General features: G+C 34.9%; 2 protein-coding genes across 2 annotated transcripts; both read right to left on the bottom strand.

Moving 5' to 3' along the window:
- On the bottom strand, positions 458–2066 carry LOC18598023 (zinc finger protein 593). Its single transcript, XM_018120494.1, has 4 exons — positions 1866–2066; positions 1638–1746; positions 1434–1496; positions 458–849 (listed from the first exon to the last, which is right to left on the bottom strand). Exons 1-4 carry the CDS (start codon positions 1948–1950, stop codon positions 747–749), a joined length of 360 nt encoding a protein of 119 aa, XP_017975983.1. The 5' UTR covers positions 1951–2066; the 3' UTR covers positions 458–746.
- Positions 4516–9991, bottom strand: LOC18598022 (transcription factor-like protein DPB). Its single transcript, XM_018121939.1, has 10 exons — positions 9669–9991; positions 9333–9588; positions 8838–8917; positions 8578–8621; positions 7799–7861; positions 7540–7686; positions 7359–7427; positions 7073–7171; positions 5478–5548; positions 4516–5179 (listed from the first exon to the last, which is right to left on the bottom strand). Exons 2-10 carry the CDS (start codon positions 9584–9586, stop codon positions 4945–4947), a joined length of 1062 nt encoding a protein of 353 aa, XP_017977428.1. The 5' UTR covers positions 9587–9588; positions 9669–9991; the 3' UTR covers positions 4516–4944.

The raw sequence follows: 23180 nt of genomic DNA, 5'->3' as shown, positions 1-23180 counted from the left end.
ACAAGTACCAAGTGTGTAGTTAGAGGTGGCAAAATGGGCGGGCTGGGTCGGTATGGCATGATAAGGGGTTGGGCCGACCCAAAATGGCTGAAATATGGGCCTTACGGGCATGGCCCAGATTTCCTGAGTGGATAGCCTGGCCCGATCTGTGGCCCATGGACCTTATGGGTAGGGCCAGGTCAGGTCTGACCCAATATATATATAAATTAACATTTTGTTGAAGACCAGTGCGGCGACAGCATGCACCAAGATGGGGCAGGCTGTGCCGTGCCCAAACCACCCACCTAATATGCTACCTCTATGGATAGCCATGACTTTTGGCAGGATCACAATGAAAATAAATGGCTCTTTTTTTTGGTATAACAGGTGAAGATGTCAGCAGAGTACAATCAATCTATTCTTAAAACAGCTATATGGCTGATTTAGAAAGGAACTGAAAAATAAAAACGATGACACATGATCTCTGGTACTCACTATATTCATCCACATTATATTGCTTACAAAATTTTAAGATTTAATGACACAGGAAGAAGAAAAAAAAAAACCGAAAGAATCCACTTATCCAAACAAACATTAGTAAAAGGAATGCAAAATTGGTTTATCGTTTCTAAAGCAGGTAATACAATCAGTTTGTCTCTAAAGAAATTCTACAGCACCCAAAAAATCCTCTACAATCAGGAGCCATAACTGTGCCCACTGATCACCAGAACAATGCACATCACGGATGGAGCCAAATTCAGAAATGCTCACATTGACATTAATGTTGGTCCATTATCCGGTATACCCATCCCAGCAGCTAACTCGGCATCAAGTTGTGTATGTGGTGCAGGCCCCGACATTTGCTTCAAACTGCAGCAAACAAAGCATAAATCAAACAGAACATCCTTTCATCTATTAAGATATGCGCACTGAAAGCATTAGTCTTAACATTTTAATCCATCGACAGATGGCATCATCAGATTCTGTTCACTGATACACGACCAGTCAGCCATCAACTAATCTAAGTTGCAGAACTCCCATCAGCTAATCTAAGTTGCAGAACTCTCTTTCAGAGTCAGATTATGCAATATTCAAATGTGGAAAAAGGAAAAGCTACAATCTTCATTAAAAGTTTAAGAAACAAATATGGAAGCAAGCACTAGCTTAATTATACATGGAAATCCAAGTAATTTGGAAGTGCTCCCACCTAACATATGCTTTCTAGTTTAGTACCACCATGAAACGCATTGTTCAGTGCGCATTAGACCTATGAAGATGCCGAGAAATTATACTAAACATCAAAGCAACCAAATTTTCTCAATAACATGGGGAGTTCTTCACCCAAAGGGGATACTGATCTAATCCCACATTACCCGTAAAACTTCCTACCGAGTTAGAAACAAAAGAGATACAGAGCCAAAAGTAAATGGAAATTAGAAAATGGCTTTACTCACCGTTTCTTGTGACGTTTCGTCTTGTAATGTTCGTCTCTCACAGTCACATTCGCAAAATATCGGCTGAAAATATAAATCAACAAAAATATATTTTAATTATACTATAATTCAAGATTTTTTTTTTCTATTTTTCATTTTCTGTAGTAACAAAAAAGAGTAACTTAATCAAATTCTAAAATTAAATTCTTAAATAATTAGACTTACTCGCAATGTAAGCAGTAATATTGGCCCATTCCAGGCAAGTCCTCATCGCGAGGCAAAGGCTTCTTTTCCGAATCACCCTTTTGCAACTCCTCATAAACGGCGTCGTCACGTGAATCGAAAAATCTCTCAGTCAAGGAACAACAAATGTGATAAAGTAAAAAAAAAAAATTTGATCACAAAGAAAGGAAAATTCCATTAAATCAAAATTAAAACAAAAAAAAAGGATATCTTTGACGAGGAATTTGTCGCGGCGAGCTGTTTTGTGAGAATATCTTCGCTTCTTTACTTTCCTGTTTGGACATTTTCCTCCCATTTTTCCCCCTTCCTAATTAAATTATTCTGAATGGTTCGAAAGTAGGGTTTCGTAGTAGACTCCTTGAAAAACCCTAGAAGTAAAAAAGGGAAACGATGAGGTGTGGCGGTGGCGGTGCTTTCCATTATATTGGTCTGTGAGATACGATGCCGTTTTAATTTTCGTACTGACGTCGTTTATCTGGACAAATGTTTTCTGGATATAGCTTTTTGGGCCTGAGGGCTTGAGGCCTCGGGCAGTGCAAGTAAGGTTTGGTTTTTTTTATTATATTTATTTAAAAGAAAGAGATTTAAATTTAAGTCAAATACTCGAATAATTTGTCTATTATTGTACTCTACCTCATTTAATTATTTAACACTTAGCAAAGACAAACCAAAGCAATTATAAATCAAACATAAATATAAGATCAAGGCAAAAGCTTGGTTTAAGTTTGGCAAGAGACACTTCAAGGTTGAAACATTAACAAATGTAAACCAATTCAAACAACATTATTAACTCCAGCAGAATAAGTAGGGAAATTTTGCACCTCTAAGAAGATAAGGTGCAATTTTTACCGTATACATATACATACATGCCTACCTATATGTAATATACTATAGGTATATGTATTTGAATGGATATGTCTGCGTTAACTATAATGTATCTATGTCTATGGAAAGTACGTTTTGTATAAGCATAAGCTCAAAAACAAAAAATTACAGCTTGAAATCATTTGTTTTCTACCTTAGATAGGAGACAATATTGTAAAGATAACTTCCATGTGATGTGCACCAAATTGAAAGCAAGAGATAAAACCAAGAGGCCATTTGTCTGCACCTGCATCTGCACCTCTCCCCGTCCAACCAACAAGATTTCGGCAACCGTCCATGGAGAATGTTGTTCATCTCCCTGGCTGCTGGAAGTGTAGAGAAAGAGGTGCAGGTGCAAATGCAGATAAATGGAGACTTGTTGGATATGTCAAATGTTGGGAGAAGAATGTAGATGGTAGCTAACTGATTGCAGAACCAACAAGCATTTTATAGTGTTTGAGCCCCTGGAAGAGCAAGAGTTCAAAGGCTGAAGGAGTCGAGTCGTAGCTACGGGAAAATGATGAATATAGCTATACGGTTTGCTTGCTAGTTGCTTCACTCCACTTGAGCATCAGTACTCTGCGACCATGTGATGCGTAGGCTGTAAGCACGTGGAACATATGCAAACGAACCAATCAGGGGACGCCAAGTAAGGATCATGCGTATGGTTCTTCACCTGATATCACCACGGGGAGCTCGTGGTCGTCGGCTTATATGTACTTTCCATTTCTTTGGGTTTAATGCTGCTTCCCATACCTACCGAGCGGTCATTAGTCTTCTACTCCGTGTCCAGTATTCCTGTTTGTCCGCCGATGTGGCAAAGCTCTCTCCGCTACCAATTGCAAAAAAGCAAAGGTGAATAATATTAAAACTAGATAACACCTTGCTTGTTTCCCTTTGAGGATTTTTAACGGATCCCTTATCAATTTGAAAATGTAACAACATGATTCTTCCATTTGAACCCAAATGTAAGATATATTACATAATAAACTATGAGTGTGATGTATACTATGGTGCACAAACCATCTCGATGTGTCTTTGGAATTTTCCTTGTAAGTTTTTGGAAGTTTGCAGACCATTTATGTCTAAGTAATTGAACGATATGTAGGACCACTTTCATATCTAATTCATTTATTTTGGTTCCTTTTTCCTCGAGACATTTGCACATACAGCCCAAGGATACGCCACAGCCACCCCTCAAATCAATCTTCGTTCATTGTGGCCCCCACGGCACTTAAGTGACCGAGCCCGGTTAAGACATAAGATAGGTCTCATTCAGAACAAATAAGTATAGCATTTGGGCATTTACCCTTTAAAAAAAATAATAATAATCCTGCTTGTTGAGGGTAAAGCTTATGAATTATCCATTAAATTAAATAAAATGTTTAGTAACATGTCTACCTTACGTTCCAGGAAATGGATGTCTTGCTTCTTGTAGTTTCAAAGATAATGGCATTCGTTAAATGCATGACAGTCTGGAAATTTCCAACTTGCAGAGTGGGTAAGGGGGGAGGGGGGGAGAGGGCGAGAGGCGGCTCAGAGAGAGAGAGAGCAGTACATAGAGATGATGGTGAGTGGGTAAGGGGACAGATATGTGGCTAAGAGAATCCCCGCCCAGCGAATGAGAGCAAGGAAAATTGATAGGTTGATGGGTTTTTCCTGCTCAACCTACAACAGATTGGTATGGTGGAATCTGTGCTAAACGACTTTTGTGAAGCTTCCTATCATTCTCGCAGTGACTGATATAAATGCAAATGTACAATACAATAAATGTCTAATTATTTAACCCATATTCCTCCCTATAACTTTCTAACTACACTGGTGAATTTGAAGATATTATTTTTACCCCTCCGTTAGTAAGATAAAATACTCTAATTCCTATTCAGCTTTTGTTTTTTTCCCCATGAATAGTCTTTCATTTATCATAGTTCATGGACCGAATATGCGTTAAATAAGAAAAATTGGATTTATTATTTAAAAATTAAATCTATTAAAATATAAACCTTACGTCGCGGTTATACAGGAAATGAATTTCCTTTAACGTAAATCTGATTATACAAATTCACAAAAACTAACAGGAACCGCGATTTTAACAACTAGTTCATTCTATGATTCTGTATGCAGCGAACAATCTCTAGTCTAATATAAATAAAAGCTAATTTCTACTACAGTGGGGGCAAAATAACATGAGAAAATAGGATGAAAACAATTACAGGAGGCAAATTTATGAAGATGTAAAAGCTACGGACTTGCCAGAACCGAGATCCCTTGCGAAGCCTTCAAGCAAATAAACTAATCAGGCTTTAATGTTGGGTAAAATAGTATGGGGTGAGGATGATCCTACAGGCCGCACTTCTGGCAAATTACTTTACACAATGTACAAGTAGAGACTATTGCCCATGGCGCTGAGCATGAAACTCAACTATCAATGTTCATGCTTGACACGTGCTTTCAATATTCCCGGAAGAGGCGGCGACGTTGGAGGCCTACCCGGCGTGTTTGTCCTTGGGGGAGGTGGGATCTGTTGTTGGTACATTGCAGACATGCTAGAACCTTCACCATCTGCAGAAAAATTGTGTGCCATTTCATCACTCTGCGGTCTATCACAGAATTTCATCGCCTTCAAAACATAATTGTCATCATGGAGCTCAAATGGAGTGCTGTAAATAGAACACCAATAAGATGAAAAAGGCCAAAAAAAAAAAAGGTAAGCAATAAATCAAAAGATGATTTAAGCATTTGGTCAATTATCACTTGCTTGTCAAGTGAAGGCAGTTATCCATTTATCAAACTATAGAATTGACCCCTCTACCACGAATAGGCCCTTCTCTCTCTTTTTGCATTCCATGGTTTCCCATCATAACATGAGACAACATGCTTGTCCTACACTAGATAACTATGCCTCAAAATACCCACCAATTGCTGTCGAATGGATGTTGCAAGGTATGAAGATCTTACCTATTAAAATCAAAATGCACAAGCTGCATATCTTCTGATATTTCTACCTCAACAGTTGCATGAGGACGTGTCTACAATTTCCAGATGACAAGAGAAAAAGAGAAGTTAAGAGGCCTCAAGATTAATGAAAGAGTCCATACAACTATAAGAACATGTTTTGTATCTGTTAAGTACATGTGCGATAGCCTTAATCAAGAAACCTCATGTCTTTTTTTAAAAAAAAAGAAAAAAGAAAAACAATGGCAGGTATGAGTTTGGTAAAGGGAGATAGACACATAACAACAGATTCAACAGTGCAACTGGAATATCAACGTGGACAGAGTAAAACACATGTTGAATAATGAAGGCCCACAATATGCCTAAATATCATGGGCATCACTCTTCCAGCACATTTGAAAACATGAAACAAGAAGAAGATAAACATGATATCACCTTTAGCTCTTTTCCGCCATATCTAGTGCATTTAGTTTGTGGCAACCAAACTTTTGTATACAATATAATATTGGTGCAGAAAAACCATCTCTATGATACCCTCTTCAATCCTAAATTGCATTTATGTAGCCATCAGAGAGTATCTATATCACCTACACAGCACATGTCTATGTTTGATAGGTAGAATATGCACATCAACAAAAGTAAATGCATGATGCCCTCAATCAAACCTCATCCCTACTATTGCCAGCTGTCAAAGATATTTGGATCATAGAAATGATTCCCTCTTCTTTGGCAAAGTGGGCATACTTAACAATCATGATAGATTTGCATCATCTACCGTGTGGGTGCACGCAGACATTTATAAATCAATGCTCAAACTACAGATAGCACTTTCTTCTCCATACTCATATAGGGTTGGTATGGATATTATTAACATGTTTAGAAGTTTTATCACAAAGAGGTTCAATTTTCATGTAGAAGTCACCAGTACCAACTTATGGACATTTCAAAACTCTAGTTGAAGAAGAGAAATAGGCATACCAAATCCCTTAATACTCCCCACTTATCAAGTAGAAAAGGCATAGTACACTATTTCCTGTTTTAAGACATCAAGTTGGTGATGTCAAGCCGTGTTACAGATAAGAATTTTTAGAGCAGAAACAAAGTAAAGAAAAGATCCAAAACACTGGTTTAAACAAAACAAAAAAATTAGAAAGCAAGCATTTAGATTCCTATCGTAACAAACCCCAGAGCTTAGTCAAAAACCTTAGAGAAGTGATAATTGGAACAGACTAGAAAAAGTTGGCTGATCATACATTTCTTTTTCCTTTTGAGGAATACATTTCTAATTAAACAGAAAAGTCAAGAATTGTGAAATTTAAACGTTGCTTCATATATAAGCACAGGAACAATGATTTGAAGGAGCTAGGAAACTAAAAATTTGACTAATAAATTGAAGATTATAGGTCAACATTAACAGAAAAAGATTTTACATGACAAAGAGAATAAGTTCAAAATAAACTTTATTATTACAGATTGAAGCCATTAAAACTTAAGACAAAACCGAGAGTTTATTTTGCATCATAATTTCAATAGGTGGCATTTTCTAATCCCTTACAAAGAAAGCTTACTAAAAGAAAAAACTTGAGAGGATAACAAACCTGCACCAGAATAAAAGGTAAAGCCACACCCCCACTGGGAGCATTTCCTGAGCTGTATAATTGCTCATTTCGTTGTATCAAATTTTGAAGACCTACAAACTAAGAAACAAAACAATTACATGAACAAACACTGACATGCAAAGGGAACCAAGCGAAACTTGATGACCTCAAACACTTCTCTCTCTAAATGCAGAAACTTGATCATTAGCAAAATTGAAAATTCTTAACCTAATTGCATGCAGAAAGCAATTTAAGTACAAACATAAGACAAGTGTGCTATTCTTACCTGTTCCTCCAATTCTTGCAGATAGGCAGCTTTTTTTTCAATCCTATTTCTCCGCCCAAGCCGTTCTGTCTGTATTATTTACATTTCAGGAGCTTGTTCAGCTAGTATTAGATACTTAATAGTCATGACAGATCAAACCTACTGAACATAAAAGACACAAAAATTAGAGCTGTATTGTCACCTTTAATTCTTCAATATCATTCAGGCTAGTACGAGGAAGTCCCTTCCACTGTATTTCTTTTTTATCCTTAGATATAATATCCATTGCCATGAGTACATTCAGGGCATCATAAACCCTTCGCCGGATGTTTTTCTCGTCATATTGTTGCTGTTAAATTAAAAGAAACAAAGAAAGGTTCAATACAGTTAAATTCCTGTATTTTTTAGGGTAAAAGATGCAAGTGTACAGATCAAGGAATATAGACCAAAGAATTGCAAACCTGATCTGGTGATGCTACACTACTGCTAGGATCAGCAAATTCAGCTACAAGTTCATCTGCTACCTGAAAATAGCTTTAACTCTCACATAAAGATGTGGGCTTATAAAATAAACTGCTAATACTTAATAGGCAGAAAAAGAGTAAAACCGATGACCATTCCGAAGCCAGGAGAGATGTAGTGAAACTTCCAACTCCAATAAGCAGACAACGGAGAAATTTTCCAAAACTTTGAAATGTTAGAAAAGGAAGGCACAACTCCACATGCACGCAAGTTTGTGTTTGTTAGCATGAGAAGGAAAAGTTATACATTTATGAATCACATTACTATATGATGTTAATTTGAAAAGCAAAACAGTATCATTCTGCTTGAAAATTTGAAAGGGTACAGAAATTATTTGTATCCACAACAGAACTTGGATGATACTTGATAAAATAAAAACCACTTACAATCAATGATGATCAGTAAGCAATCAGAGTAGAACAATGGATTGATGAGAAAGGAGCCCTATGATATCAATTTGTCAGGTCTACTCTTCATGATATCTCATATACCCGAAACCCCATATATCTAAATCCATTAATGCAGTATCAAAGAAAAAGACATAGATTTTGCATGTATCATATGACACTGAAGAATAAGTTCAGGAAAAATACAGATAATTCTGCCAAAATGGATAGACCTTATATACACAACTATAAGCACTATTGCAATGACCACTAATAAGTTTATCAAAAACAATTAACATGAATGAAAGAATGACTTTCAGAAACCAACTGACCTCATTGTATGTAGTTCTTCCCTTGCTTTCTACTTTTTCACAAACTGGATGAAATCAAAGACAATTCAAACAAGAAATCAGTTAGCTAAGCCACAACTGCTAACCCATCTTAAATATCCATGTTAGGAAAACAAGCACATAAAATACAGATGAAACAATATGTGATTGAGTTTTAATGAAATCTGTCCCTAACCACAAATCACAATTGGTCAAAGATAAGAAAAATTAAAGGGGGGGGAGGGTGGAGGGGGAAAGAAAACCTTTCATGCTAAATTGGCGAAGTCCTCTGCCACTCTTATCACCTCCAACCGCACGTTGACCTCTCTTCTTCTTTTTACTACTGCAAAAATAAAAATTGCAGTCAGTTAAATTCATTGAAAACTCTAGCATTACAACATGTATGACCAGTGCCAACACCTGCTTCTTCTTTTTATTAGTCAATAATAAAGCGCCATAGACAACACAAATGCAGGCACCAAAAATTCAACAGATTTACCAATTCAAACAATCTTTGCCATTGTAGCCCACAAAAAATGTTCAATTCTAGCATAATGCGTGAATATTTACCAAATTCAAGCATAAACAAATACAAAATTTACTTTATGAAAGCAGAATTCAAGACTTTCCTTCAATCTACCCTAAACCCTCAACCCTTTTCTTCAAAAAACGCATAATCAAATCAAGCATTAAACACAATTATCATAAACTCAAACTAAAAGGGTATCCCAGAAAGAAAAAAAAAAAAAACCACTCACCCAACTGCACCTTGAGATCCAGCATCATCTCCGTGAATATCGAGATGGTTCAATCTTAAAAAAGTGTTCTCACTAGCTGGTGTAGCCATTGCTTGCTCACTCCGGCTCGAGGGAGAGCCAACACTACCACTAGTCGAAACGGATTGACCTGAAACGGTCGTGCCCCACGACCTAGAAGCTCCTCCCTTAGTTGGGTTTTTCTCCCCATCTTCTTGGTGGTTATGGTTTTGAATATGGTTACTCCCAGTTACCATACCTTAAAAAAAAAACCCAAAAAAAATTAAAAATTTAGTGAAATTTTGGGGGGTATTGAGAGAAACCCAGAAGAGAACTGACCTTAATGAAGAGTGGGTACTGGACATGAAGAGAATTTAATGAGCATAATCAGTAATAGCTTGGGGAAAAAATAGAATATTATTTCTATCTGTTTGATTCTATTTCTTTAAGAAAAAAAAAATTGAACTTTGAAAGTGAGGAAAGAGAGGAAGGAGGGATGCTGTTACGGATGGGGAATGGAGCCAAATGGGGTTTCAAGGCTTGAAGAACTGTGAAGGTTGTGGAAAAGAGGGAAATTTATTTTTGTGAGGGTTTTGGTTTTTTTTTTTTTTTGTTAGCTTTTTTATTTTTTTTTTCCTTTCTTTTTCGATTGGTGATTGGGTAAGAGGAATAAAGGTGGGGTTAAATGGACTGGTCCAAAAGGCCCAAATTTTTAGTTTAAGAATAGATACAGGTTTAGTTTTGCCAGCTGAAATTGTTGTACTCCCACAGCCAAAATCAAAGTTGTTATTAATAATTTTACCTAATTCAATGCCCATAGGAGTCCTCCAATTATTGTTTCTTCAAAGAATTTTGAATCCAAAGCTTATAAATGTTAGTACTACTTTGGTCCAACCAAAACAGATTATAAAGTATATATTCATTTGATTAAACCAGTAATTGTATAGATTTGTATATATTATATAAAATTTTTATTAATCTAATGCATACTAAATGAATGGATTTGAGTCTTTATTATATAATTATAAGATTAAGCCTAACCCTAAATGTCAAGTTAAGAAGCTGCAATCCCTAGAAATTGGTTGAATTGAATGTAAATGGTTATTTCATGAATCCAACAAAAACTGGAACCGTTCTTTAAAGTGGTTGCATTTAATTAAAAGCTTTTCTTGTCTAAATCCGATCTAGTATTCTCATCAAAAGTTGACCTAACCCACAGCTTTTTATGCATGTGCCCAAAGGTGGCTAAGTGGATCCTAGGCTTAACCCTTGTCATTATCTTGATTATTATATAAAGGTTTGAAAGACATCAATTTTCATGTTAAGTATAATGATTATTAGTCCCTAACGAAAGCATATTTGAGGTTCATTATTTGTTAGTGCCCATGTTTAATTTGTGTTGTCTTTGATTCAAAACAATTCCTCTGTTTTGGGCATTGCTTTGTTCTTTGCTGTTTTAGAGCTCAAGGATCAAGTGAAGCCAGCGATGAGAAAATAGATTGAATTAGGCAAAAGTATAAGACTGTAAAAGTGAAGGTTTCACTTTGTGTGGGAAGCTTCGACCTCACGAAAAGTATATACAGTGCTGAAAAAGACTTGGGAGTACTGAAACAGAGAAGGATACTTTTAATCTGTAGACTAACCATGATTTCACTTTGTGTGGGGCACTCGTTCGTTCCACGCTAGAATTTCACAAGAAATCAAGACAGGCGTGAAAATCTGAAGCTTCTCATTACTTTTCTTTTTCCCACATGAATATTGGGAGTGGGTCAGTGTTTTTGTTTGGTACCCAAACCATCAATCAACTGCACAAGCTGACACCCTGCATTGGGAAAAAAGGTCCTTAGAAATCATGATTCCTACTCAATTCTTACCTTGTGAAAATTGAATCTGGACAATCAAGTGTTTGCTTATGTATTAGACCGTTAATCATGCCTTAGTATTAAAGCTTGAGACTCGTCTCTCTTTCTTTTGAAATTTCCTTGTCTAATGGATGTTGCTAGCTTTCCAAACTTTTCACTGATAGGAAGATCTTCTCAGTGGGATCCCATTTCAAAACATGAACAATTTTTCTTTTATTTATTTTTTGTGATGAGAAAAGGTAAGAATTCTCCTTCGGTTTCCACCAAGGCAGTACAATCCGGCTTTGTTCAACGTCTTCAGGATCAAATACTTGAAAAACTCCCCTTCGGGCTCAAACAATAATAGAATCCATTGTATAAAATGGGGTTGCAATATGTTGAGCAAAACGACATGATCTTCTGCCAAAAAGCATGTTGCTTCCCATTTTCTTCCCCAGGTTTATAAACGCCAATATAACCTGAGGGACCAGAGACTGTAAATCCGACCACTGAACAATTTGATGGATGCGAAGGAGAGGTTAATGACATCACATGCAGACACAGCGAAAGAGGAAGATAAATCCTCTTATTTGTTAGAAGGTCGAAGAGAAATTCATGTTGAAATTGTCGATGTTTCAATCTTGAGACATTAGCCACCAACCATATTTTGCGAAGCGGACTATAACATCTGACGTTTCAGTCGGAATGTCAATCTGATAAGTGCCATTATGGATAGGATGAAAGAAGTTGCATCGGACAATACTGCAGCTTGGGGTTAAATACATCAATCATGGAAAGAGGGAATGTGTATGATCGAAAGGGGAAGGAAGAGGTGGAGGGGTGATGGAGATTGATTGCCATGCTTTACAAGCAGCATGAATAATGCTCTCTCTCGGGCCTAAACGCTCTGGTGGAAGACACTGCCACAATTCATTCGTTTTTTCTCCTTCTCTTTACCAACCTGCTTTTCTGGGCTTCTCCGACACTAGGTTCACCATAATTCCTGCAGCTTTTCCTACGTTAGTAGGGTTTTTTTAAATTAAACAGGCATGCAAATGGACTTAAAAAATAAAGAGCCTAAGTTAAATATTATAAACTATATAGTTAACTAGTCGGAGTATGTTCAAGAATGTTGAAGTAATTAATCAACTAGAAGAATTTTATAAAGAACAAAATTAGCTAGTTAAAGTATATTAAAGAGCCAGCATATATACCAAGTTATCAATCACTCAAGTCTCTAGATTATGCTTAATTTCCTTGGCAACTATCTGGCCAAACCCTATGCAATAATTAAGCTTTACCTGGCAAGATAGAACCTCGCGAGGTGGCATTAAATGAGCAGACTCCTTTGGCTATTCATGATAAGCATGTGACTTGGTTTCTTTAGTGGACGTGTCTCTCAATGATGCGTTTGAAGTGTTGTTCCCTGAAAACCACCCACTAATGGAAACAAGATCAGTAGCATTAAGACAATCCATAGAACTAACATCACCACGGTGCTTGGATGGAAATATGTTTTCATCAAAAATTACATGTCGAGAAAGAAAAGCACTACCAGTTATGGAATAGTAGCAACGGTAAACTTTATTTAATTCACTACAGCCCAAGAGTATGCAAGGCAATGATTTAGGATCAAACTTTATTCTTTGCATAGTGTCGGAGATACGGGAAGCAACATGAACAAAAAACTCATAGACAATTGCAATCTGGTTTTTGCCCAGTTAATTTTTCTATTGGACTCACCATGCATGTTTATGGTTGTCTATTAATAAGCCAAGTTGCAGTTCCGAACGCCTCCATCCAAAATTTCTTGGGAACAAGAAGAGTATAGTAAGACCAAGTTCATTTATGTTGCGATGTTTCATCTCAACCAATCCATTTTTTTCAAGTGTGTCAGGACAGGATATTTGATGTTTGATTCCATGATCGAGTAAGAATGTCTCAGAACTGTTTATATTCGAGAATTCACCTCATTTATCATATTGAAACAATTTCATGCTTTTCTAGAATTGAATTTTGAGGGATGCATGAAAGTTCATAAAACATTTAAATACATTTGATTTTTGCTTTAAAAACCACATAAATCTGGTGCATTCATTGATAAACACAACATAATATTTAAATTACTGAAAAGAAATAATCCTAATGGAAAAACTATTGCAAAAAGTGTTTATAGCAACATTATCCTTGCATGATATCAATTTATTTTGCTTCAACAAATCAACCACCTTCCCATTTGGATGTCCAAGCCACTAGTGCCACACAAACACTACAAGAAAAATTGTCTTTTTTTTACGAAAAAAAATTTGTTGGAAATATTCACTCTCACTAAATTTTTTGATGAAATTTTCTAACAAAAAAATTTTTGTTGGAAATTTTTTAGATGCCAAAATAATTTAAACCCACCAAATTATTCAACAAAATTTTTCGTAAAAAAAAACTATTACCAACAAACATTTTTCACGAAAAATTTCATTAGTATTAGCATTGCCTTTTAAAAGAAAGTAATATCAACGAACTCTGAAACCAACCCATATATATTTTCATGTAAATTGCCTTTTGCAATTATTTTCTTCATTGCCCTGTGCTTTATCACAAGAAAATTCACCATTATATGAAAATAGTGAAGTTAAATATTGACCAACAAATAATAGATTGGCTTTGATTTCCGAACAACCAAAACCTTATCTAGTTTCAAGGCATTTGATTCAAGTTGCAGGGAGGCATTACCAACATGAATAACATCAAGATTCTCTTCATTTCCGACCATTATTTTATCAAAATTAGAATAAGGAATGCAAGTATTAAGCTTAACACAATCTAGAGTCATATGTAGAGTTGCAACAGTGTCAAGAGACCATATGCGTGATCTTTGCTATCAGATAGTGAAAGTGCAAAAAAAAGCTATCTCAAGTTGATGATAAGTTTGATTGAATCCTTGTCGACACTGAATAGTTGTATGTTTCGACTTTTCACAGATTTGGCGCACTACTCCACTTTCTTTCCTTTTGTTGAATATCTAATTGCATATAATTATTACCTCCACAGTTGACATAGTGGCTAGCTTGTGTGAAGCCACGATCTCTAGAGTTAAACTTTCTCTATTAGCTTTAAAATTATTATAGTTTTGATTATGACAAAATGATTAAATTTGCTTGAACATTATTTGAGTGATCCTTAACAAATTCTTGAAATGATTTAACTCGCATACATTTGTTCTTACATAATTACAAACTTAACTCTTGAAGTTATTGAACTATATCTATAAACTTATATGACTTAGTTGTATGCGTGCTTATAATTCCTCATTCATTAAAGTCTATTTTAAATATTAAAGGAAAATCTTAAAATTGTTTTTTGTGCACATATTATGGGAAGCATATATTAAGGGGGAGTAATCTCTCACCTGCACATAGATATATAATATAAACATAGACATTACACTCTTAATCTAGGAGTGTTTTGTCATCATAAAAAATAAAAGATATAATGTTGACTTCATGTGTTTTTTATGATAACAAAACATTCTTGTTCATTGGTGTCTGATTATATTACTTAAGTGTGCAGGAGAAAGCTTAAATTATTTAACTTATTTGTTGTTTGAAAGCAAGTCAAGAAGCTTGCTCAATTACAAGATCAGTTAATCAATTAAACAAGTAAAGAAGATAGAGCTCAATAAAGACAAGTTAATTTTAAATGATTAACAAGAAACCTTAATCAGTTAAGGCAGCACTGGTGCTACATCAAAGCTAGACAGAAAAATTTGAATTAGTTGGCACAAGGTTTAACTGATTAAGAAGGTGTTAGATTCAAAACTAGAAGCATGTTAACTAGTTAACCAATGGAGTTAATTGGTAAAGTTCAAACTTGAAACACCAAGAAGCGTCAAAATTCAAATTCAAAGTTATGTGGACTGTTAAAGGGCACCAAATAAGGAGTTTCAAATTCGAAGAATTTGTTATTGGTTGAAGCCCATTTTAATCAATTAAAGATTGAAGAAAGAGAAGCTTCAATCAATTAAATGGGGGATTAATCAATTGGAAGAAGGTTGGTGGAAATAGCTACTTGAAAAAGCCTTAAAATTAAAAGTTCTTAATTAGTTAAAGTCATCTCTAGCTGGTTAATACAGGGAAGTAGACTGCAAGTCAGAGAGGGATTAATTGATTAAAGCCATCTTTAACCGATTAAAGGGTCACTACCAAAACATTTGAATTTAACCACTAGAAGACAAAATAATGGCTAGTAAGGGTTAGAAACTGTCCTCTAAGTATTTAAAGGGTTTTAAACGATTATAAATGAGGACAAAATAATGGCTAGTAAGGGTTAGAAACTGTCCTCTAAGTATTTAAAGGGTTTTAAACGATCATAAATGAGGAGAAAACCATCCAAGATCAAGATTAAAGCCTAGAAGTGTTAGAAAGTTCTCTTTTCAAGTGTGCTTCACTCCTATCTTTGTAAAAATGTTATGAGCTTAACTTTGTACATCTTAAATCAACTAAGTGATCAATTGTACTTCATTTTTTCTCTATTTCTTATTTACTTATAGCATCCAAAAATTTTCTCCCTATGTTTGGTTTGTCTATGGAGGAAGGAATAGACATTCCAAAGGATGAAAAAGAAAAAAAGGATGAAAGATGGAAGAAGAAACTTGAAAAAAAAGAGAAAGAAAAAACAAAATTGAAACATGTTGAAGGAAGAGTGAAGTCTTGTATGGCTATGACAAGGAAAATGGAAGAAAGCAAAGAACATGGGCTTTGGTGGTCGGCCAACTAAAGGAGAACAGTATAAAAATGTTAAGCTTCTGTTGGAAGCTTTGACTTAGTAAAAAAGAGACTTTTTGCCAAACTTACAATTTTGTCTTTAGTTAAATATTTTCACACATTTTTTTTAACCTCCATGAGATCTAAATGAAATATGAAATAACTTCCAAAAGAATATATTTTAAGTTTTTTTAACATTTTCTCTTTTAAATCCCTAATTATATTTAATAAAATATAAAGTAAGTTTCCAACAATCATAAATTTGAAAACTTTGGATATCAAATAATTTGATCAAGATCAAACTCACCAAGAAAGGACAAAATTACCCTTGTCCACATCACCATTCTTACATTGGGTTACGTGTCTATAAAAGTCAGGGTCTCACACCTTTTTCCTAAACACTCCAACTAACAAAAAATCTCCAATGCCATTTTTATGGCTATTGACTCAGCATAGTTTGACTCATACACCTTTATTGGTCTTGAAAACAAAGCTAGTATATACTTTACCTTATCTCTCAATAGTCCTACCACCCTCGCAAAACTTAGCTAATCCATCAGTATTGAATTTCAAGAAACCTTCACTAGGTAGTTGCCACTGTACCTCTTTCCTTTCTTTAATCATTTTCTCACAAGGTGTCCTTAACTCTACTCTCGAATTCGCCCACCATTTAGCCTCATTTACAATTGTTCCCTCTTCTAATACCTTTGTCCAAAATAAAGTTCTAACCTTTACAAAAGATAACAAATCATACATTTTACATTTTTTTTCTCAAAAATTGTTTCATTTTTCGCACCCACAATGTCCATAAAGCTACCCCAAAATTGCGCTTTTATCTCCCCTTCTCACCCCACTCTCTTATTGATTCACTTTGTCTGAAAAAATTTGATATTGAATTTGGAAGACACCCCTTCACAAACCACCAACTCATGATCTCCACCCAAAATTCCCAATTCCACCTAAAACTTAGGAGCAAATGACTATATTCCTCAATTTTCGATGAGCACCGAGGGCATTTTTGCTCATCTTCCTCTAATTTCACTCTTCAAGAGACTGAGAACTCTTTTATGGGAAATCCTACCTAGATATGCAAGCCATAAGAGACATTGTAGCTTGGGAGGTACTTTAAGTTTCCAACGTCTCTTCAATTCTTTCCCCCAGTAGTTCCCTCAAAAGTTTTGTTAGTTTTTTTCCTAAAAAATTTCCATGCTCATCAAACTTTCAAACTAACCTATCCTCTTTTCACCTTTTACTCTTATATCATCAAGTTTAATCAACTGTTGATTCTTTAGCTCTTTTCCCACTTAAAAGTCTACTTTTAAACTCAATCTTCCATCTTTGACCCTCCCCATTATCCCCCTATATGACTCACTAACCGTAAATTCCTTCCTACAAAATAATGTGAATAGTTTAGGGAAGATGGTTTTTAGTTGTATGGACAAAGAAATTGCGAGCTTGGAGAGAAGAGAGAAGAGGATTAAAAAATATGGAAAAGGGATAAGAGAAGAGTGATGAAATGGATTGGAGTATTAAAGAAGCCTAACAACTATTAGAAAGACCCAAAAGAGAAAGTAAGGGCCCAATAACAAAACAAGACTTGGAAAGAATAAGCTAGATGAAGGGAATTGGCCTAATAAAGATCAAAATGAAGAAAATAGGCCTGAATACATGAATGAGGTTGGGCAAACAAATCAAAAGGAAGAAAAAAATAAAAGAATAAAGAGAGAGATGGAAAGTAAGAAACATAAGGGAGGGAAACAAAGAAAATGAGAGAGAAAAATAGGTAATAATGATAACAAAAGAAGAAGATCTTTTACATACCCTCACAAGGTCGACAAAGACAAGAAACAAAAATGTAGGGTTGATAAATGATATTGAGTTGCATCTAGGAGAGATAAAAATGGGAAAAGGAAAAAGAAAGAAAAAAAAAGGAACTAGAGGTGGAAAAAAATGAGGATAGAGTGATAAATGCATATTTTACTGACAGTGACATGCTGAATAAAATTTTATAATTTTAGAAGAGGCAAAAAATTATTGAGAGATATAGAAAACACTGGGATTAGCAATAATCAATAGTAAGGGGAAGATCATGAAGAAGATTAGTACAATGGAAGGGATTAAAGACATTACAACAAACAAGGAATTGATTGAGCCAAAATTGTTAAAGGGATAGGAGGCTTGAGGTATTTATGCAATAATAAAGTGGGAAAAAGAGAGGCCTTTCTATTTGGTGTTATATGTTAGCAAGGGAATAAAGTTGAATTAATCAATAAAAAAAGGCTCGAGTGTGATATTAGTTGGAAGGATTTTCTAGTAAATACTTATAAGACCTCAATAAAGGAGACCATTGTTTTAATAAAAATATGGAACATATAGTGAAACGGGTTCCTTAATAGAAGATGTGTAACAAAAGAGATCTTGTTTTTAGACGCTTAGTGTTGAACAAAGAACGAGTTGGACTTTTGTAAATGGTCCTGGCTTCTTTTATGGTTATATGGCATAAACAGTGTGTTGTGGACTTAGGAGATACCATGGAAATTGTGGAGAAACTTCCAAATGAGCGATGAACTAAAAGAGTTGATCGGGATAGTAAAAGTGACTTATATCTTACGTGAGTCAAATGAATATATGAATCATTTGGCAAAGACAAGAATTACGAGGGAGGAAATATTGATTGCTTGGATTTGAGACACTATTCTAGTCTTCTCTGGATGACCCTTCACACCTCTAGAAAAGGGTTTCATTTCTATTTTTCTAATTGTAAAGCAAGGTCAAAAGAGATAATAATTTCAGTGAGTCTCAACTACAAAAACGATGACGGATAATGATTTGTGTGTTGATTGTACATGAGTGGAACTTGTTTATTGGGTCTTTTTAGGTGACATTATAGCAATGAAACTTAGATAAATACATAGGTGGAAGGATTAAAATTAGGGAGGTTTGACAAGCAGTGGGAGTTTTGCTCTTAAGGCTATGTTTCTTACTTAACATCAATTTTTCGAGCGTGACATGTATAGGGCTAACAAGTTCTATAAGACTTATGCCTAGAAAATTTTTGTTCTCTATTTGAAGAGTTACAATTGAAGTAATCCCAAACTTTTATTCAATTAAATATTAAAAAGCTTATTAAAAAAAAGAAATTAAACCACTCATCATGCCAAAAATCAATTTTGTTATTTCTATTCCCTAATAACCATCTACAACCTTCTACTCTTATGAAACTTGACATACCCTTCACTTAGGTAATCTCCATAATGTCCTTTCACACTATGGTCATCACTGTTTTTCTTCTCAAAGATAGAATCAATTCTTAAGTGCTTTTCCCATATTTTTCCAATATGACTTTCCTTCATAATGAATCTCTCTCCACTTCATACCTCCACCACCACTTACTAATGAGTGCTACATTCTTCTCCATCAAATTTGTGGTCCCCAAACCACCTTTATCCTTTGGTGGGCAAATTTCTTCTCATTTTACTCTTGAGATCTTTCTCTTATCATCATTACCTTTTCACAAAAAATTCCTCATCAAATCTAGTTTCTTAATCATGCACTTAGAAGCTTTGAATAATGACATGTAGTACAATGGTAATGATGATAATGTCGAGTTAATCAATATTACTCTCCCACCCATCGAGAGCATTCTCCCTTTACACCCTACAAGCCTATCTCGAAATCTCTTTACTATCAGTTTCCATATACTTGTTTTCCTTAGGTTTGCACCCAAAGGCATTCTCAAGTAAGAGAATAGTGGTCTCCCTACTTTTAAATGCATTCTAGTAGACATCACACACTCCTCAATCCACCCAATCCATTTTCATTTTTCTCAGTGGAATGGTTGTTCTTGTTTCAAGTAATCGAAAAAAAAAGATTTTGGAGGAAAATGGATTGGATGAATTGAGTAATGTGTGATGTCAATTAGAAATCCCATTAATTATTTACCTACCTCCAACAAATGCACTTTGCGTATCACTTATTACCAAGGCAATCACTCTCCTTAATCTACCTGCCAATATCTTTACCGCTATCTTATATAAGGAGTTGATTATACTACCTAATGTTAAAAAATTAAGCACAAAGTCCAACAAATCATGTTTTACTGTTTCCCACTCTTTTGAAAAAAATAAAGTTAAATTCATCCAGACCTAAGATTTTTGAGCCATCACACTCTCAAGCTACTTCTTTCAATATTAACCATCGCTTCCAAAAATTTTCTATCTCTTTTTGAGATTTTGTTTGAATGAAATACCTAAGAACATGGGTCTCTCTCACTTTCAAATTCAAACGATTTTTTGAAAAGTTCGTAAATTCTCTCTACGAACGTCCTTGATTCATCCTTCCATCTCCCATTCTCATGAAGTCCAAGAATGTTATTTCTTTGGTTCCTCACTTTTGCTTTATTTTGAAAAAACCTAGTGTTTTTAATCTCCCTCATTTACCCTTCTTTCCCTCTTTCTATCTCCACATCAATTCCTTGTTTCTCTAAGCCCCCACAATTCACTCATTAATCTTTTAATTCTTTCTCCCTCTCTTCCAATTCCCTTGTATTTTTCAGCCCATTAAACTCTCCAATTCTCCTCTCAATTCTCTCAATGTTCTCATCAATTCTGTCAAACACTTCTATATTTCACTTTTTCAAAAAAAAAACTTCAAAAAATTTTTATCATCTATTTATTTGCCCATTTGTCTTGTGTTATAGGATGTAAACGCAACAAGTCTAATTGTATTATCATACTTTGTTTTATTTTTCATGCATCAATTTAGTACATGAAAACAGTCTAAGCTTATTGCACAATTTAATTATAGAGATTGATCTGTTTCCTTTTTCCACTTTTAGAACTTTCAATGTGACAAATTTCCTCCACTAGGATTTGATAGAGAATTAGAGCTAAGAGCTATTTCTGGTGATGGATGATATGATTGGCTGATATTTCTTTGTGTGAAGTTCTTTATCCTAATCCCTCTCAGGAGGTTAGTATTGTCTGGATCAATTCTTCTTTTGGCAATTTCAAGGTTGCAAATGCTTGAGAGGAGATTATGAGGTTAGAACCGCAAGCAATTCCAACCAATTCCAATCTCACCCATGTTGTAACCTATCATTTTGTCCTTCTCAAAATAGAAAAAGAAAAGAAGGGTCAAGAGATACTAATGCTGAGCAACTCTCACACAGTTAATTATTTTCTTTTTATGATTTTTGGCTAATATATAGAGAGAAATACAAATCTTTCAAGAAACTAAAGTAACTCCTACATTTTGTTAAGATGCATAGCTCCCTTAAAGTGGACAAGGAAATTCATCTTTGTTCAATTGTGTAGTTGACTTTTTCTTTTTCTCTTCGACTTAAAAAAACTTGAAATGAAAATAAAATTGAACTGCTTTTAAATTAATCTTATTGCACCTCTTCATGAAAGTAGACAAGTATGTAAATGTCTTTTTCATTTTGTTTTTGGACCCATAAATAGATTTCGTAAAGTAACCTTAACCGAAAAGCCTGGGTTTGCAATCGATAAAGCTTGTTTGAATTAGGCATGGCTATGATTTCATCTATTTTGGGAACCTTGAGAGACGCGCAAAATGTGATGATATCACTAGGCCATTCATTTATTCATTTGTTTTGAAGGTGCACAAGCTCTCCATTGGAGTTGCATGCGAGCTATCATGACCATCCAATCCTCTCATACTTCAAGCTCTTGATTTCTCCACCGATGAAGTTTTAAATTCAATCTTAATTAAACTTGTTAATTCAGCCATTTAAACTTATTAAACATATAAAAATGTTCTCTTAATATTTTCATAATAAATTGAACTTATATAGATAGTCTTGCTAGAAAAAATTATGGGAAACAAAAGAATATAAAATAAAGCAAGTAAAAACAGTAAAAGTCCAAGGCGTGGTATCACTGTCCTTTATAATAATTTTTGCTCCTTCGAAGTATAAAACTCGGTGTAAAAGGACTGTAGCAGTTATCCTTCAGGATTCAACAGACCCTACCTTATAGTTTGCAAAAACTATTAAGAGATGACAGGAACAACAGAAAGAAAGAACCTAGCTAGGAAAGAAAGAAAGTAGAGAAAATAAGCAGAGAAGACTTAAGAGAAGATGAAAGGCTTTGGTGTGTGTTGTGAGTGAAGGTGTAAGGCTGTATTTATAGATAGGGAATGAAGTGAACGTTGTTGTACCAAATAAGGTATACTACTGAGTCAGGTATACGTTGTAGCTAACAGTATTTAATCAGATACACGTTAGAGCAAAACCAGGAGATCTAGGTAAGCATGGTAGAGTTTGAGTCTGATTCAATCAAAGGCTGAAAAAGCTTAAAAAAAAGTTTAAGCCAAGGTACAAAAATTCGCTTGAGCATAGCCCACATGTATATTACTCACAAAGAGGAAATTTTGAGATCTCTCATAATTTGACTCAATTTTGTATGCAAACAAGCCAACACCTTTTTTTTTGCTTCTATCAAGCTTAATAATGGGTTTTCATATATAAGGCATTCACCTCTCTTATATCTTGACAATGTGGGATGTTTGAATCTTATGAAATATACTATTTTTGAACAAGTCTCATTCACTCAACAATCCAAACAATCAACATTTGAAAAATATCTATTATTCTTCTTAAAAAGGAACAAAAAGAGAAGCGCAAACTAAGAAGAACAATAAATGCCAGATTGATTTTGTTTACGTGTATCTACTTATGATTGACTGGATTGAACATATAAATCCACAATCTCATAAACAAAAATGAAGTGTAAAGGATTTATGACATCAAAATGGAACCTTCAATTAAAGGTCAAACTCTAGAAACTTTTGATTGCCCTTGTCGGCAGAATGGCCTCACATCCTGCGATCAAACCATAAATACGTTGCAGCCCTATAGGCTTGCATGCAGACCGTGTGTCTCTCAAGATATAAGGACTTTCATTTGCAAGGAATCAATGCATTCTACTACATTCTTCTTCCTAAATCAAACCAAAGTTTTCATCTTCTTTTCCAATTTCCCATTTCTATTTAAGGAAATACCTGAATATGTGACAGATGCTGCATCCTCTTGGTGCACCTCCAGCATCAAGTCACTGCCCTAGCTCCTAGGCTCTATCCTCCAAACTCTCTTTCCTTTCAAAACTAAGCGCACAAAAAAGAGAGAGAATGAGAAATTTAGTGTTTCAAGAGAGGGAGGTGAGAGTAATAAGCATGACAAACAACCTAACCATGCATGGAAGTCTATTCTAAGGGTTTCATTTTTTGTT

The sequence above is a fragment of the Theobroma cacao genome, chromosome 5, assembly GCF_000208745.1.
Source record: "Theobroma cacao cultivar B97-61/B2 chromosome 5, Criollo_cocoa_genome_V2, whole genome shotgun sequence".
In the NCBI taxonomy this organism is placed as follows: domain Eukaryota; kingdom Viridiplantae; phylum Streptophyta; class Magnoliopsida; order Malvales; family Malvaceae; genus Theobroma; species Theobroma cacao.
The sequence above is the reverse complement of the archived record's forward strand: the minus strand, read 5'-3'. Positions and strand labels throughout refer to the sequence as shown.